Raw genomic sequence first — 14,987 nt, forward strand, 5'->3', positions numbered from 1 at the left:
TAATGACACGTTCCACCTCGTGGTAGTATACTGTCCTCTCGAAAGGTCAGTTCCCATCAGACAAGGTTAAGAACAGTGTGAAAATGGCCTTTGGGAAGTGCAGAATAAAAGAGGTCCTGTGCCTCTGTAATTTGTTATCAGCAAGGACTGGACTATGTCCAAGAGGAAATGTCAAGGAAGTAGCTGTACATACAAGACTAGAGGCAGGAGTTGTGACTAATGTGATGGTTTATTAATTAAAAATAACACATATTAAGCCTTTTAACTGGGGACGTGGAAGGAATAGAAGGGGCAACCACAATCCTGAGTCCTGTACTTTAGGCTGCAACAGGGGGAAGTCAGGGAAGGTATGGATGGAAAAAGAGAAAAAATAGAGAAAAAGAAATTATGTTCCTGTTAAAAAATAAGTGGGTGCAAATTCAAGAATACTTTAAATTAACCTTTTTTTCCAGAGGGTGGTTGCTAGGTCTATACGAAATCTAAATGTTTTTAAGGTGTCTTGATGAGTGTGAAAATCTTGGTGGCCTTTTAGCTCAGAGCTGTTGTTCAAGGGCAGCACTTGTGTCACTGATTGGCTCTTGCAGTTCCCTGCAAAGCAAGAGGAGTTAATGTTTGCAGAGAGGTAAGTCTTTGTTCTTGTTCAGTGTTTACCAAATTGACTAACCAGGCACCACATTTGCTACTAGCAAGAAGTAAACTTAAATGCAGCCTTAATGCAAATAGGACAAGAGGAAACAGCCTCAAGTGTTGCCAGGGGAGGTTTAGATTGGATATTGCAAAAAATTTCTTCACTGAATGGTTTATCAAGCATTGGAACAGGCTGCCCAGGGAAGTGGTTGAGTCACCATCCCTGGAGGTATTTAAAAGACGTGTAGATGTGGCACTTAGGGACAGAGTTTAGTGGTGGACTTGGCAGTGCTGGATTAACAGTTGGACTTGATGATCTTAGAGGTCTTTTCCAACCTTAATGATTCTTATAAGCTTGAAGAGCCTGTTTAGAAGGTAAAAGGTAGCAACCGAAAAAACCCAGCAGGATGGAGCCCTCAACAGTGGCATCTCAGGCCAACAGGTATGTCCAATATCCTCAGGAAATTCTTCCAAGGTTTGAATTAAATTCAGATAATTATATACAGACTTTTTCTTGAAAGAAAAGAAAATCAACAAGTCCTTTAATGCTTGTTTTAACTGCTCCTGGGAGATGTGATTATTATTTCTGGTATTTATCTAGTCTGTAATGCATTGTGCAGTCTTTAATAATTTCCAACTGCACAAAGTCATGGGAAGTCTTTCTGAGCTCAGCAGGTGATGGCTCAAGCTCCCTGTGGAGGGGAGGTGCAGTAACCAGAGAAATGACGCCCTTGTGTGTAATAACTGCTTTCTTTATTTTCTAGGCATGTGTTAGTATTTAGTAGATCTGTTACCCAGATCTTGTGCATTGAGATAAGAGAAGCTGTTGACTATTACCACTATGATCTGTTCAGGATGTGGCTTCTTTGCTGTCATGATTCATTATGTAGAAGGATGCTAAATGTGCCAATAAAAAGACATTGATTTTATGCAGAAGGGACAGGATTTGAAAGAACAAGGCTGTATGTGCCAGGATAGGTGGCCAGAGTTTGCAGAGGTTCCATGCTGTGGTGTTGCTGTCTCTGAAACCTTAGAGTCTGGAGTTTTACATAGTTTGTGGCAGAACTGTGCACAGTTTAAAAGTTCAAATTACATGCTGTTCAGAGTGTGTATTATTATATCTGGTATTTCTTCTTCTGCATATAACGGCATCTAGGGAAATAATATTTTTTAATTAAAATGCTGAAAAACATGGAATCAACTGGGTCAAACCATTAAAGTCTCCTGTAGCCCAGTTTCTGCCTCCCAAGAGGGGCCAAAGGTAGATACTTGCAAATAGAGTCTGTGAAACAGGTATGAGCAAGGGATCAGGCCCTCAGCAGTTTCACACACTTAAAAAGTTTACAGGCTGGATGGATATCAGACACTCTGTCCACAAGCTCCATAAATATACCTGAAATCTCTTTGACTTCTTCAGCTCAAAAACCTTCCTTGCAACGTCTTATGATTTATGTCTCTCACTGAAAAACACTTCATTTGTTCACACCCTCATTTGTTTTAAGCTTGTTGCCTGATAATGTGACTGCGCACTGTGCTTTTCTGGTCTGGGGACTGAAACTGAGAAAATTCTTCTCTATCCATCTTTCCATGTCACTCATTATTTTATAGCTCACTTTCAAACACTGCTTCAGCTGTGGTTATACAATACCACAATAAGTAAACCCAGATACCTCTCAAGAACAGGATGATCACATGAGGCCCCGCTAACTGGGGATGAAATCACCTTCCTGTTCAAGTGTGTTCCAAGAATGGATTAGTTTATTCACTATCAGGCTTTATGCTGGATTAGATATAGTTTTGGTGAAAGGTTGTGCTATGTGCCTTGATCATTCAGACGGAAATGTGATAGTGAACCGATTCCTGATTGAAATCTAGCATGACTGCCAGGTTACCCAACCATGCAGAGATTTGGCCAGGGAATAAACAGAACATGAGAAATACCCTCTGAGGTCAGATCCCATATCCATCTGACACTGTGTTCTTCTCCAGCAGTGGCAAAAGGAAGTGATCTTCAGTGAGAGCACGTGAGCCTGGGCACTTTCTCTGGTCCATTCTCCCCAACATCCAGAACATTTTTATCATATGTTAGTGGATACATCCCTGTCTGGTTCCTTTAGTATTTCCAGTCTTGTTTTGTTGAGTGCATCCTCATTCTAGTGTTGTGGGTTTTGCTGAGTAACAAACAGCTCTGCTTTAACCTCATTCACCAGCTAAAGTTTACAAATTTTGATCCTATTCCCACTTAGTCATCCATTTTCCAAATGAGGAGTCCCAGCTGTTTTAGTCTGTCACAAGCTGGCTTCTCCCACCTTTTTTCTGTGCCTCCTCTAACCCTGTTATCTTATTTGAGATGTGGAGACCAAAGCTGCCCACAGTATGAGAGACATTGACCTGATTTATTGTGTCCTGTCTTATGTGGACCCTCTCGTGTGGGTTCACCAGTGCTTTAGAGGCAAAATAACACTCACTGCTTCTTTCCTTACACCCATCCTGACAATACCCAGCACTGTGTTGACTTTTTTTAACTGATGCTGCACACTGAGCTGCTGACTTCAGAGACCAGCAGTGATGACTCCAGGACCATCTTCTTGTGTTTGATTGCCAGTTCAGTGCTGCTCAGGCATGCTTGATTATTTTTACTCACTGCACCATCTTAAAAATACAGAATATTGTCTCTTTTTCAGGCTGAATAGACTCTGCCAGGACCCTCCTTTGATCACACTTAACAGTGTTTTCTCCACTGAGTTTTGAGTTCCTTTTGAGGAGCAAACAGAGCAATGAGCTGTAGCCAAAATGCAGTAATTTAGTGGCATATGATGTTCTCTGTCATATTTTTATCTCATTTCTTATGCTTTCTAATGGCTGATTTCAGGCTTTGACTGCTGCAGTGCACAAAACTGAAGTTTTACAGAGAATTATCCTCAAAGACAGCAGAATTTCTTTCCCCAGTAGCTCATTTAGAGCCTGTTCTTGAATGCACAGTTAGTATGTATCATCTGATAATGACCACTGTATTATCACCTTGCAATTTTGTTTTCTTATTGATGAGATATTAATAGTTGAGACATGTAATCTTGTAGTATCACATAGATGTGAAAAACCCCAAGCTTCAGAACTGATACCTGTGTGTGTGCTGCAGCTGTTTTTTAAATAGTAGCTTGTCATACAGGATTCTGTATTCACTTTCTTGAGGAGCTGAAACTTTTCTGTTGCAAATCCTTGGACCTGTCAAAACAGTGGAACCAGCGGGAAATCAGGAAAAATGGAAACAAGTTAAGACAGCTCATAAGAGCTCCAAGCTGTGAAAGAACCACAGCAGAAATAATGGATTTTGGGATAAAGGGAAGCTCATTGCTGAAAGAGGATGAAAGATCTGACAATATACTGTACGAAGCAACCCTGCACTGGGAAGCAGAATAAATTAAATAAATAAACAGGAAAAATCTTCCCTTAACTTCTGAAATCCTGAGAAAAGAAGGCATGAAATTAGTACATCATTACCCACTTATTAAGATTTTTTTTGCTTTCCATATGCCCAAGAACACAGAAGCTATTTTACTCAGCCCTCTTTGATAATTAAATGTAGTGCAATAAATTTCTCGCCGGGATTTCATTTATTATCACAAATGACATAATAGCTTAATAAAAAATGGTTCTGAATTAACCAGCTCTGCTCATGTGATTGTTTTAGATTGATTAGGCTTTTCATTTTGAAGCCCCATCTTTGTGTTGTAATTATGTTTTATTCTTTGAAATTAGGGTTTTAAATTATGAGATAATTTACTTTTCCTTTCAATTTCCTTGACTAGTACACATTGTGGTAGTGATAAATTGAGACGTGGTTTTGATTTACTTTTTTTTTGCATTTGAAAAGAAAGGATAAAACATTTTTATAACCTCGAGAATTATGTTCCTTTTGCTTGTGTTTATTTGATGGAAATTAGAGCAATCGTGCGTAGATAATTATTCACCTTGTGCAATACTGTTTGATCTACTGCAAAACTCTTCAGAAAATGAACTTCTGTTGAAAGAAAACACCCACCAAGCCGCCTTACAAAATGCAAATTACAGACACACCTATTCAATTTCATGTTCAGGTGTGAGAAGACTCAAGGCTTTTTCCCCTTTCTTCAGTTTGTAACACTTCCTCAGTCAAGGCAGTCTCTGTAGCCATAGCTTTACAATCCTGAGGCACTGAAGCTAGCTCAGATCTGAGCTGCACAAACCTTTGATCATCCCTGAACTGCACAATTTTGATGGTTCCAAAAAGTTTGCTGAGACTGCTGCTTCCAGGGAAGAAGGGACTTGGGGGGAAAAAACAGGGCAGCTGCTCCAATAAAGATTTTTCTGCTACTGGGAGCACATTGGCAGCTCACTCACCATGTCCACGTGAGAAATGGATGGTTTCAGGGGACATACTGGATAAAACAGGGTTTGTATCTGTGTCTGTCCTCTGTGTTTCCAAATCTCACTCCCTGGTTTCATTCCTCTGTGCCCACCAGGAGCGCAGCTCACGCACCAGCATTAGGGAAGGGCATCCCAAGACTCAAGGCTACGAAAAAAGACCTTGATAAGCATCTTGATCCAATGCAGGTTAAGCCCAAGACTGAGTTTTGCTTGAGCAAGAACTGGAAAGCTGCACTGAGAGGGGGCTCTGTGGAAGGGGACAGAAGGTCCCTCCTCGAGCTATGCATGCCTGTGTTTAGATGGCTCAGCTTATTCTTCTGACCTTATAACTGATGGAGAAGTGTTTTCTGCCATCATACAGTAAGTGTCTAGAGTGAAGTAGATTACCTGCACTCCAGAGGTGCCCGTTTGTCTCTGGATGACGTGTGACCATTCCCACAGCAAGAAGATAGTCTCCTCATATGTCAATTCTCCAAGCACACACACCTCTGAAAGGATTTTACTGGAAGAAGAAAGTCTAAACGATGTGGAGAAACTCCAAGGAAATTCTGAATTAGTAAGGTCACTTGTACTGTCATAGTGACAACCCTGAAGTGCTTTTTTGCCAACTTTTCTTTAAATTAGACTGCAAATTGCAATTTTTGGATATCTGAGAGAACATAATGCTGTGCAAGAAGTGATCATGAACCCTCTGTGATGGTGGGACAACGTAAATGAAAAAGAAAGATCACAAAAGGATTTTTTTAAAAGCTGGAAACTGCTATGGATGAACCTTAATGAGAGGAGAATGCAATTTTTTTTTTCAAAGAGTATGAAAATTAACTCAGTGGCACTGATAATGGGAAATGAACTTCTGTATTTACAGAGTTCTGGTTCAAATTCACCATGATCTGAGTACAGTCAAATGCTGTGTTATGGTTGGTGTCCCACTCTTATTTACTATTTATATCAAGGACACCTCAATGAATCACAGTCATAAAGTAAGGCCCACATTGTTATTGTACATATGCAGAAAAGAAAAAGTTGTCTAATCTCTAGATTTTTTTACAATCCCCGTGTGAAAGGAGCTGGGAGACTCAGTTCTCTTTGAACTAAGCAATGTTCTTGGTTAGCTGAGATGGCTGATTTTTAATTGCTTCTAATCAAGGCACTTACAACAGGAAACCTGTTGGTAGCCTGCAGGAATTCTTTCATCTGCTTCTCTTTGGACATGAAATTGTTTTATTGTGTCTTAAGTTAACTTGCTGGATCCAGAAAGGAAGAAAATCTTTATCTGTATTCCTGCATCATGTAGCATATGGGGGCTCATTGAGTTTTTCATTACTATCACAACACTAACAATCTCCACCCTCACCACAGGTCCATGATAGGTGAATGACTTCTACACCCCAAGTCCCTCCTGATTTCCCAGGCTCTTGTAGTGCCAAGTTTGTGCCTCAACAATAGCCGGGACGTCCTGTGGGGAACATGGGAGGCACTTCCTCACATCTTTGGGGCTTACCTAGACGTGCCACACAGTTTTATGGCTGGCTTAGGGATAGAGATGGGCAGGAATAACTTTAGGAACACTATCAAATCTGGTGAAACTGCACAGAGGATTGAAACCTTCTCTTATTAAAATTTATACCATTTTGGGCAGAGGGGATGGAGTAACAGTTTTCAGCAGTTGATTGAGTCTATGTTGAAGATGCAGGGAAGAGAAACAGTTTGTGGAAGTTTGAGGAAAGATTACTTTTTTTTCTTCCTTCCAAGACAGCAAAGTGTCTATCACAAAAAGAGTATCCACAGACCATTTTTAAGAAGTCTAAGTTGTTTTATTAAGCAGCATGGCTGTTACCCATGTGCACAATAGTAAAGTGTATACACTGACACTGGATGAAAAGCAGTTTACATATCAAAGTGATGGAGCCTCTCTGTTGTGAAGGGCTGATACCTTCAGTTCCCTGAAAACTTCATTTACTTAGTTTAGACCCTTACAGAGAACTGTTTCTCTCTGGCAAATCCCATGCATAGTGAATGCTGCCCTGCCATCTTGGCAAACAAACCCATACTCTTCTTTCCCAGAGCTGAGCCTTGCAGGTGACTTGTGCTCTGCCTCTCTGGTACTGTTGAGAGACACTTCTCTTCATGGTCACAGCTGCCCTTGGTCCAGAGATGCAGGAGAGCTCAGGTGCATCTTGATGCCCTCCTGTGCCCAAACTTCTGACAGACCAAAAACCTGAGACTGAAATACAGTTTGCTTCCTAGATTGGCACCACTTAGTTATGGTGAACTTGGCTATTTCTCTATCTGTCACCCTGTGGCACCCTCTGCAGTTCTGTCTTTAAGCAGTTTCAGTGTTATATAAACATAAGAATCATGGAAGACAGCCCAGTTTCCACATCAGGCTTTATTAATGGCCATTTCCTTCAGTCGCCCTCTGATTCTTGCTTTGCTTGAGCCATGTTTTGTCTGGGTACTACATTTCCACTCATACTGTCAGATTTTAGCATTCTTTGGCACACAGTAGTTGTGCGTTTTCTGCTATTGTGCTGCCATTGCTGACATTCCTCTTGGGCCTGGCCAGTAAACCTAATTTGCTTGCTCTGAATACAATTTTTAAACATTATCAGTTTCTCTTTTCAGTTTGCAGTATCTTTTCCTCCATAGCCAAATGCAACTTGAGTTTGCAGGTGATTTCAGATGTTTGAGCACTGGTTCCTATCAGGTGTATTTAGCTGGTAGGTGCCTGCTTGTTTTGGCTAGTTGGACTGTGTGCTTCCCCAAGAAAGTTTTTATGCCTCCAGCAATTTAGGCAAACAAGTTCTCTGATGACAGCGAAAAAAAAAATGTACTGAGCATTTGTCACTGCATGCTTCTGGCCAAAAATGCTGCCATTTTACTAAATCCTCTATGTTTGACTCTCAGTCCCTGGTTTGTTTGCCAGTAAAGTTTATAGCACAAAATTCTTGAGCAGCATAGGTGGTATCTCCATCTGGAATATGCAGCATGTTTATTTCTTTGGAAGAACTGTAGTATGAAATCATGACCACAGAGAGCTCCTCTTGAACCAATGGAACCAATAACTGGGAAAATAGTACGGAGCAATATATTAATAAAAGTGAAGTCCTAGGTGAGTTGAAATACACCACTGCTCACAAATTTGTGTGGGATTCAGTGATTGTTTCAGCTCTCAAAAAGAGGTGTAAAGAAGTATATTTTCAAAATATAAAGCCATGTAATTTTAACATTTCAAAATTAAATGTTTCAGATATGCTGAAATGTTTTTCTTGACATTTCAAATTGAAAAAAGACCAAATTGCCTGCAAACCGAGCCACATATTTCACTACTATGTAATACAAAATCTGAGCTATATTGGTTTCAGCAAGCAGGTAAAATCTGCAACAATGGGATTTACATTTTCACCATCAAATAAAGCTAGATGAATAATTTGCAATGACTATGGATTTCTGAGTATAAGTCAGATTAGTCTGGTTAATTCAAAATTTTAAGTCCACAGGCTTTTATTTAATGAAAATAGTCTTTCAGGATCAGTATGGTTCTATTGATTTCTTATCCCATTTTTATTTTTTTATTTTAGTGGAGACATTCAAAGCCAAGGTTCCATTACTGCCCACTCCTATTCCAACCACAGTCCAGTTTACCACTAAGAAGAACTTTTGCGTATGTTTCCTATGTTACTGTGGCTGTTTTACCAGGCCTTGATTGGTAAAAAGACATGTGCAGACTCTAGGGGTTATTATTAAATACTGATTCAAGTTTCCAAAAGCATTTAAAGACCTGGAAAGCTTGAACTGCATGCTCCAGTGCTCAGAGATTTGATTTCCATGCCCCAACTCCCTCTTGAATGATGAATCATATGCCTTGAAAACACACACTTTGAAAAAGGATGAGAAGATAAGAAAACAATGAATATAAACTTTTTCAAAGTGTAAGGATAATTGTGCTAAATTGCCTTCTTTAATCTCTCAGGGAGGAAGTTGCAGGACAGCTGGCATCTTCCCATCTCTCCTCCAAAATCTTCTGTTGAAAGGGGCTCTCTGGGCACAGCTTTATTGCAGAAAATGTGTTTCTTTTCCGTGTTGCTAAGAATGGATGCTGTGCTGAGCTGAGCTCGTCTTTTTCCCCCAGCTTTTCTTCTCTGTCAGTTCATCAGCTCCTTCCTTGGCTGTAGGGTATGGCAGAGCAGAAGCTGGAGCAGTAGGTCAGGTGTGAATTGGAGACTTGAAGTTCTTAGTCTTGTAGTCATACTTCATTCTGTGCTTGTAAAGTATCAGAGCAGCATCGGTGTCCTGGTGCAGAACCAGTGCTCCTGGAGCCTGACATGGGACAAACAAAGAGTTTTGTGGGATGAGGCTGGCTGGCAACCAAGGAGGGACTGGTGGATCTTTGTTGAGAGGAAAATACTGTGTGATGTTGGTAGGGATATTTCTTTTCACCCCCTGTTCTCCCTACTTCTTCTATTCCCTGAAGAGCTGCAGGATCAATAGAAGAGTAAAATAGGAAAAGGACAACCAGCACAGACCTCTAAATAGCCAGCCTGGCCCCGTGCTGATGCTGGGAGAGGTGCTTTAGGTGCTTAGCTTGGCAGCTGTACTGCCTCCTGTCTCAGGGCCATGAGGGGTTTGCCATCAGTTTCCCAAGAAGCAGAACTGCACCATGGGTCCCTGCTGAATGTCTTGCCATGGTTTACCTCTGATGGCAACCAGCTGAGGCCATGCTTTCCTGCCTGCATCTCACCCTGTGAACACATCGCATTCCTGGATGACTGTGGTAGGCTCCTGGCAGGGATTTGTGGCTAAAACTGACTTGAAGACAAGGAATATGGAAGACCTAATGAGGCTACAGAGCCACTTTATCCAGGCATGATCTGAAAAAGGACCTCACTAATTTTTAGCTGGCCTGATTGGTTTTAAGATGATTGGATTCCCAAATGCAGTACAGGAAGGAGGCAGATAAGCCCCATACAGTGATAGCTGGTGTTGATGCTGGGCAGAAGCATTTATCTAAAACAGCTTGAGAAGAAACACTTGTCCAGGCCTGTTCATGGCTTTACTGCTGGAAGGGAGTGAGAACGAATTAAGTAAAAAGCAAAGCTGTTGTGGTGTATGAGCCACTGATACCATGGGTGTCATCACCAAGGAATTTACAAAATACATTTATGTTTATCTTAATTCAGTGGAAAACTGCTTTTGATCTGCATCCTGTAATTTGTCTTTTATCTCTGGTCTTGTCATAGGCATAAGAACTACATGTGTGGGAAGTCAGTAGATTGGAAACTTATCTTTGATTTACTTTCTTTGCATCTTGCTACCTTTCTTCAGTCAGAAGTTTCGGCTCTTCTCTCATTATTTTTGCCTGTACGTGGGCAAATTTTAAAAATAAACAAAATTAGATGAAGCATAAAATCAGAGCTTTCTCTTGTTTGCTCCCAATAAAAGCAAATTCAGAATATAATGATCTTGCTTGGAAATCAAAACTTCTTCTTAACAGCTCCTTGAGTTAAATTAGAGTCCAGCACAGAAAAGGCCTTGAAGAGACTGCACTGATCAATTTTCTTTACTTTTTCAGAAAGGGGCTGTTTGGAGGCATGAAGCTGAAGAAGAAGAGAAAAGTCGAGAAAGGGTTGACTATTACAAACAAAGATGCACTGGGTAAGCCCTCATAAATCAATATTGCAACTGGGAAGAGCAGGTGGGAGATTATATGAGACGTAATTTCATGTGAACTCATTTGAATTGTGTCTCAAGGCTTAGTGTTGATAAAACAGGCAGTGAACTCTTTATCACTCCAAATAAACAGAGAGCTAATTCTTTTTGCATTAACTGTTTCATTAACTCTACCTTCAGATTCTGTGAGTTCAGACTGCTCTGTCTGGTAGAGTAAAATAAAACTGTCTGTCTGACTTTTACGTTAGAGAGACATTTTTGAAAGGTTTTTTTTTCTACTCTAGAGATAGATAAGTCATTACAGGTGTGTAATTCCTCCAGAAGTTCTTCTTTTAGAAACCTGTGTAGGCCATGATGGCTGGATGGGCTGGCTCAATAAAGCTGTGAACTTTACTTTGTAGCAATTCTCCTCTTAAATGTACAGCAATTATTTTATTTTATTTTATTTTGATGTGGGTACACCCATAAGATGCACAAATTCTCTTGTTTCTTTCCCTTAACACACCACTGGTTTCCAAACTCTGGATACATTCCCCTGCACATCCTACCATTGTCATTTCTCTCCTATCACCACCAATTCACCAGGATCTGTAGTTCAGCAACAATAAAGTCTTCACCTTCTGTAGTTTTATTTTTGTAGTCTCATTAACTATTTTTGCAGCCCTTGAAGTACAGTGTTGTAATAAACCAATCACATGTGTCTTGACTGGTGCTTGGGCAAGAAACAGGAATGCTTATTTTGTACCATAAGCATTATTAAGCTAAAGGGTAATACTTTTAAAAAGTCTATCCTCTGGTCCTTAGAGGAAGGGGTTTGCATTGTTGGAGTAGAGAAAACTAAAGACAATTTTCTTACTAATTACAAGGCACTCTTCCCAGCTGGGGAGAAGTTTTATCTGCTTTAGCCTCAGAGCAAACAATACAGGCTACTGCAAGCCTATAATCAAACAATGTGCTTTAGGGCAAATAGGATATGGAGGGCAGTCATGGGAACTTGGTGCTACAGGTACTAAACTATAGATTTTCCCTCAAGGGCTGAAAACCAGGCCATGCCTACACAGATACAGAGACAATTTCACCTTCCCTGTGTTCTAGGAAGGCTGGACAAGAGCCGGAGGACAGCTGGGGAGTGCAGATGTTACATGAGATTGCTGGGGGAGGAACCTCTATGGAGCTGGCTTGTGCCTGGCTGCCTTGCAACAGAAACAAAGTTGTGTCTGTCTATACCTGCCTGGTGCTTTGCACAGGAGGGGAGATGCTACTGTAATCAATGCTGCTCAATACAAACCACTACTGTATCTCTAACTGGGACACCCCACCAAAAAATAAAACATTCAGTTCATGCTGATTAATCCACTGCTCTGCTCCATGTGACCTTTTTGCTAGAAGAAATCAGATGTTTTACTTTCTTGTTTGTTTTCTTCATCAGGTGGTCATGATGAAAGTGCAGTTCTTCTCCATGACAATCTTGGAAGAAGAGAAGAGGGAGAGGAAGACCCAATGAACAGCAATGCTCTGTCCGATGTTTTTGGATCCCTAAGCCCAAAGAGGAAAAGGTGCTCTTTCATGTATCTTATCTAATATTCCTCAGAACACCTTTTCCATCCTTCTCAGGAATGGCATTGCCCTAGAACAATACATCTGTTGACAGATAATCCATTTACTGACTGCAGTGATCCCTTTACTCCTGCTCTCCCACATGACAGAGTGGGATGTACTTGTCAGCAAAATATTGTCAGCTCAATGATATCAACAGATGCTATCCAGTGCAGGGAGAGATTGAAATGGATCCTGTGAGTGCCTCAACTGTGTTAATGAACTTTGCTAAAGAAAACAAGCCAGAGGGGGCAGCAATCTCTGTACCAAAGAGCTTGTGCAGTTATTTTTTTCATTCAGGGGAGGAATGGAGTCAGGTTTGATGGGATCAGCAGGTGAAATCACTCCCATGCATGACAGGTAGCTGCACTGGTTTGTGTGGAGGCCAAACATTTCCCTGTTAACAAGTATATGAGAACAAAGGTGGTCTCTGCTGCTGAAATCAAGCCTAACAGTTCACAACAAAGCTACCTGCCATAAACAATACTAGCTTAGTGTTGAAAAGTCTTTCCAACATGTGTCCAAGTACCAGCTCTCGCCTAGACATGCCTAATGACCTGTTTTGCCATTTAAACAGGGCAAAGCTGGTGACTAGAATTCATGAAGAGGAGCTGAAAGCCCAGAACTATCAGGTGAGCAGGGAGTGACGGCCCTTAAGTGCCTCTGAATTCCTCAGGCAGGCTGGACCTGAGCCCAGGAGTGTGCCCGGTATTCTTGTGCCCCACAGATTGCCATTACCATCATCGAGGCCAGGCAGCTGGTGGGTGAGAACATCGATCCTGTGGTGATCATTGAGATAGGTGATGAGAAAAAGCAAACAACAGTAAAGGAAGGCACAAATGCCCCTTTCTACAATGAGGTAGGTACTTTTGCTTAAAGAAGACACTTTCTTCAATGGCTCTTGGTGCACTCTATTATTTAGTAGCCCAAAAGGGGTTTGTAGCACCTGCATGTCTGAGGTGGGAGGTCGGTCCAGGGGGTCAAGCACCAGCAACAGCTCTGTTGGGTTTAGTTCTGTTTGCTCTTCTCAAACTCTATCCATCCTTTTCCCCATCCTCTCCAATTAATTCTGCTCAACTCCCACTGCTGTTGCAGTTTTTCAAATGATCTACTTGGGAACATGGTCTATAGTGCTGCTCACCCTGCCCTTCCCCATTTCCCTTTCTATTATTTCACTGTTTCAGCCTTTCCTTAACATATGCTTGTTCCAGCTGGTGACAAACAAGACCAAAACAACCCCAGAAACCAACAGGTCCTTTGGGTTTCTTTGTGCCTCCTGTCCCTTTGACAATATCCTCTAGTCTGGGCCACAGCTGACATGAGCTGGGGGCAAGGAAAGGGTTTTGCTGTGTCCACCAGTGCCTCCCCAGCACCCTCAGTTCTCACCAGGACTCTGTGTGGCAACCCAAAAAGTTGAACCATTCAGCTGACTGCGCTGGCTGCCATCACAAGGATGATTCTGATCTGCTGTCACCTTTTCCCACAGTACTTTGTGTTTGATTTCGTTGGACCACAGGTGTTGCTGTTTGACAAAATAATCAACATCTCTGTAAGTACCTGGGAAAGCTTAGCACAGTACGTAAAGGTCATTGTTGTTTGTGTAACTTTGGCTCTAAATGATTCTTAATGTAATTAAAAAGAGAAATAATTTTAGGTACCAAGAGTGCTATAAAGTTAGCATATAGTGGGGGAAAGAGAAAGGATAGAGGAGAGGAAAAAGAGGAGAAGCAGCTGGCAGTGATTTGAAGGAACATAACCCTAAAGGAAGATCTAGTCTGCCTTTTCAGGGACACTCATTGCTGGCTTGGCAATTGACAAGGTAGAATGAGAAAATTCAGATTAGCTCACTTTTGTCAGCACGGTCATCATCCCTTTAAATTCCAAGCTGCCACTTGATTCAAATGACTGAGTTGAAATGTCTGGCTTATCTCAATTCCCCAAGTACAACTGTTTCTAACTAAACTAGTCCAGGTACTTTATCCTCAGCAGTGGCTCTCCGGCTGTCTGGGAGTGCCAGTGGCTGGTTGCTCTCAGCCCAGGAGTGGGCTCCAAGTGTTCAATGCTGCTTCCACTGCTCACTGCAAGTAAGGTTCCAGCAAAGGAGGACCTTATTGCTCTCTACTATTACCTGAAAGGAGGTAATAGACAGGTGGGAGTTAGTCTTTTCTCTGGAGTAATAAGTGATAGGACAAGAGGAAATGGCCTCAAGTGTTGCCAGGGGAGGATATTAGAAAAAAAAATATGCTTTGAAAGGGTGGTCAGGCTTTGGAACAGGCTGCCCAGGGAACTGGTTGAGTCACCATCCCTGGAGGTATTCAAAAGATGTGTAGATGTGGCACTTGGGGACATGGTTTAGTGGTGAACCTGGCAGTGCTGGGTTAACGGTTGGACTTGATGATCTTAAAGGTATTTTCCAACCTTAATGATTCTGTGACATCTCAGAACAGTCCTGCTGGAAGACACATATGCTCTCGGACTTGGGGCATTAGATAATGACGTGCAGTTTGGAAGTCCAAGTCTATGGAGCCATGTTAATTATCTTGTCTGAGACTCATCACCACATTTAGCAAGGTTTCTGAGGAATTAAAGATCTCACTAGACTCTGGACAATGCTGTATTTGTATTATTTAGAAATACCACAGGCTATGCCCTTCATGAACTGTTGGGGTTTTTTTTGCCAAAAGTCC

At 41.5% G+C, this 14,987-nt stretch overlaps 1 protein-coding gene across 1 annotated transcript in view; it reads left to right on the forward strand.

Moving 5' to 3' along the window:
* The first annotated feature begins 993 nt into the window (after window positions 1-993).
* FER1L6 (fer-1 like family member 6) overlaps window positions 994-14,987 on the forward strand; it is a 72,782-nt gene continuing 58,788 nt past the window's right edge. Inside the window, exons 1-6 of the mRNA XM_027684443.1 lie at window positions 994-1,069; window positions 10,607-10,689; window positions 12,134-12,260; window positions 12,878-12,932; window positions 13,028-13,159; window positions 13,787-13,849. Coding sequence (XP_027540244.1) covers window positions 1,035-1,069; window positions 10,607-10,689; window positions 12,134-12,260; window positions 12,878-12,932; window positions 13,028-13,159; window positions 13,787-13,849 — 495 coding nt within the window. The 5' untranslated portion in view covers window positions 994-1,034. The remainder of the gene's footprint in view (window positions 1,070-10,606; window positions 10,690-12,133; window positions 12,261-12,877; window positions 12,933-13,027; window positions 13,160-13,786; window positions 13,850-14,987) is intronic.

The sequence above is a fragment of the Neopelma chrysocephalum genome, unplaced genomic scaffold (genome assembly GCF_003984885.1).
Source record: "Neopelma chrysocephalum unplaced genomic scaffold, ASM398488v2 Primary Assembly neopelma1_66, whole genome shotgun sequence".
In the NCBI taxonomy this organism is placed as follows: domain Eukaryota; kingdom Metazoa; phylum Chordata; class Aves; order Passeriformes; family Pipridae; genus Neopelma; species Neopelma chrysocephalum.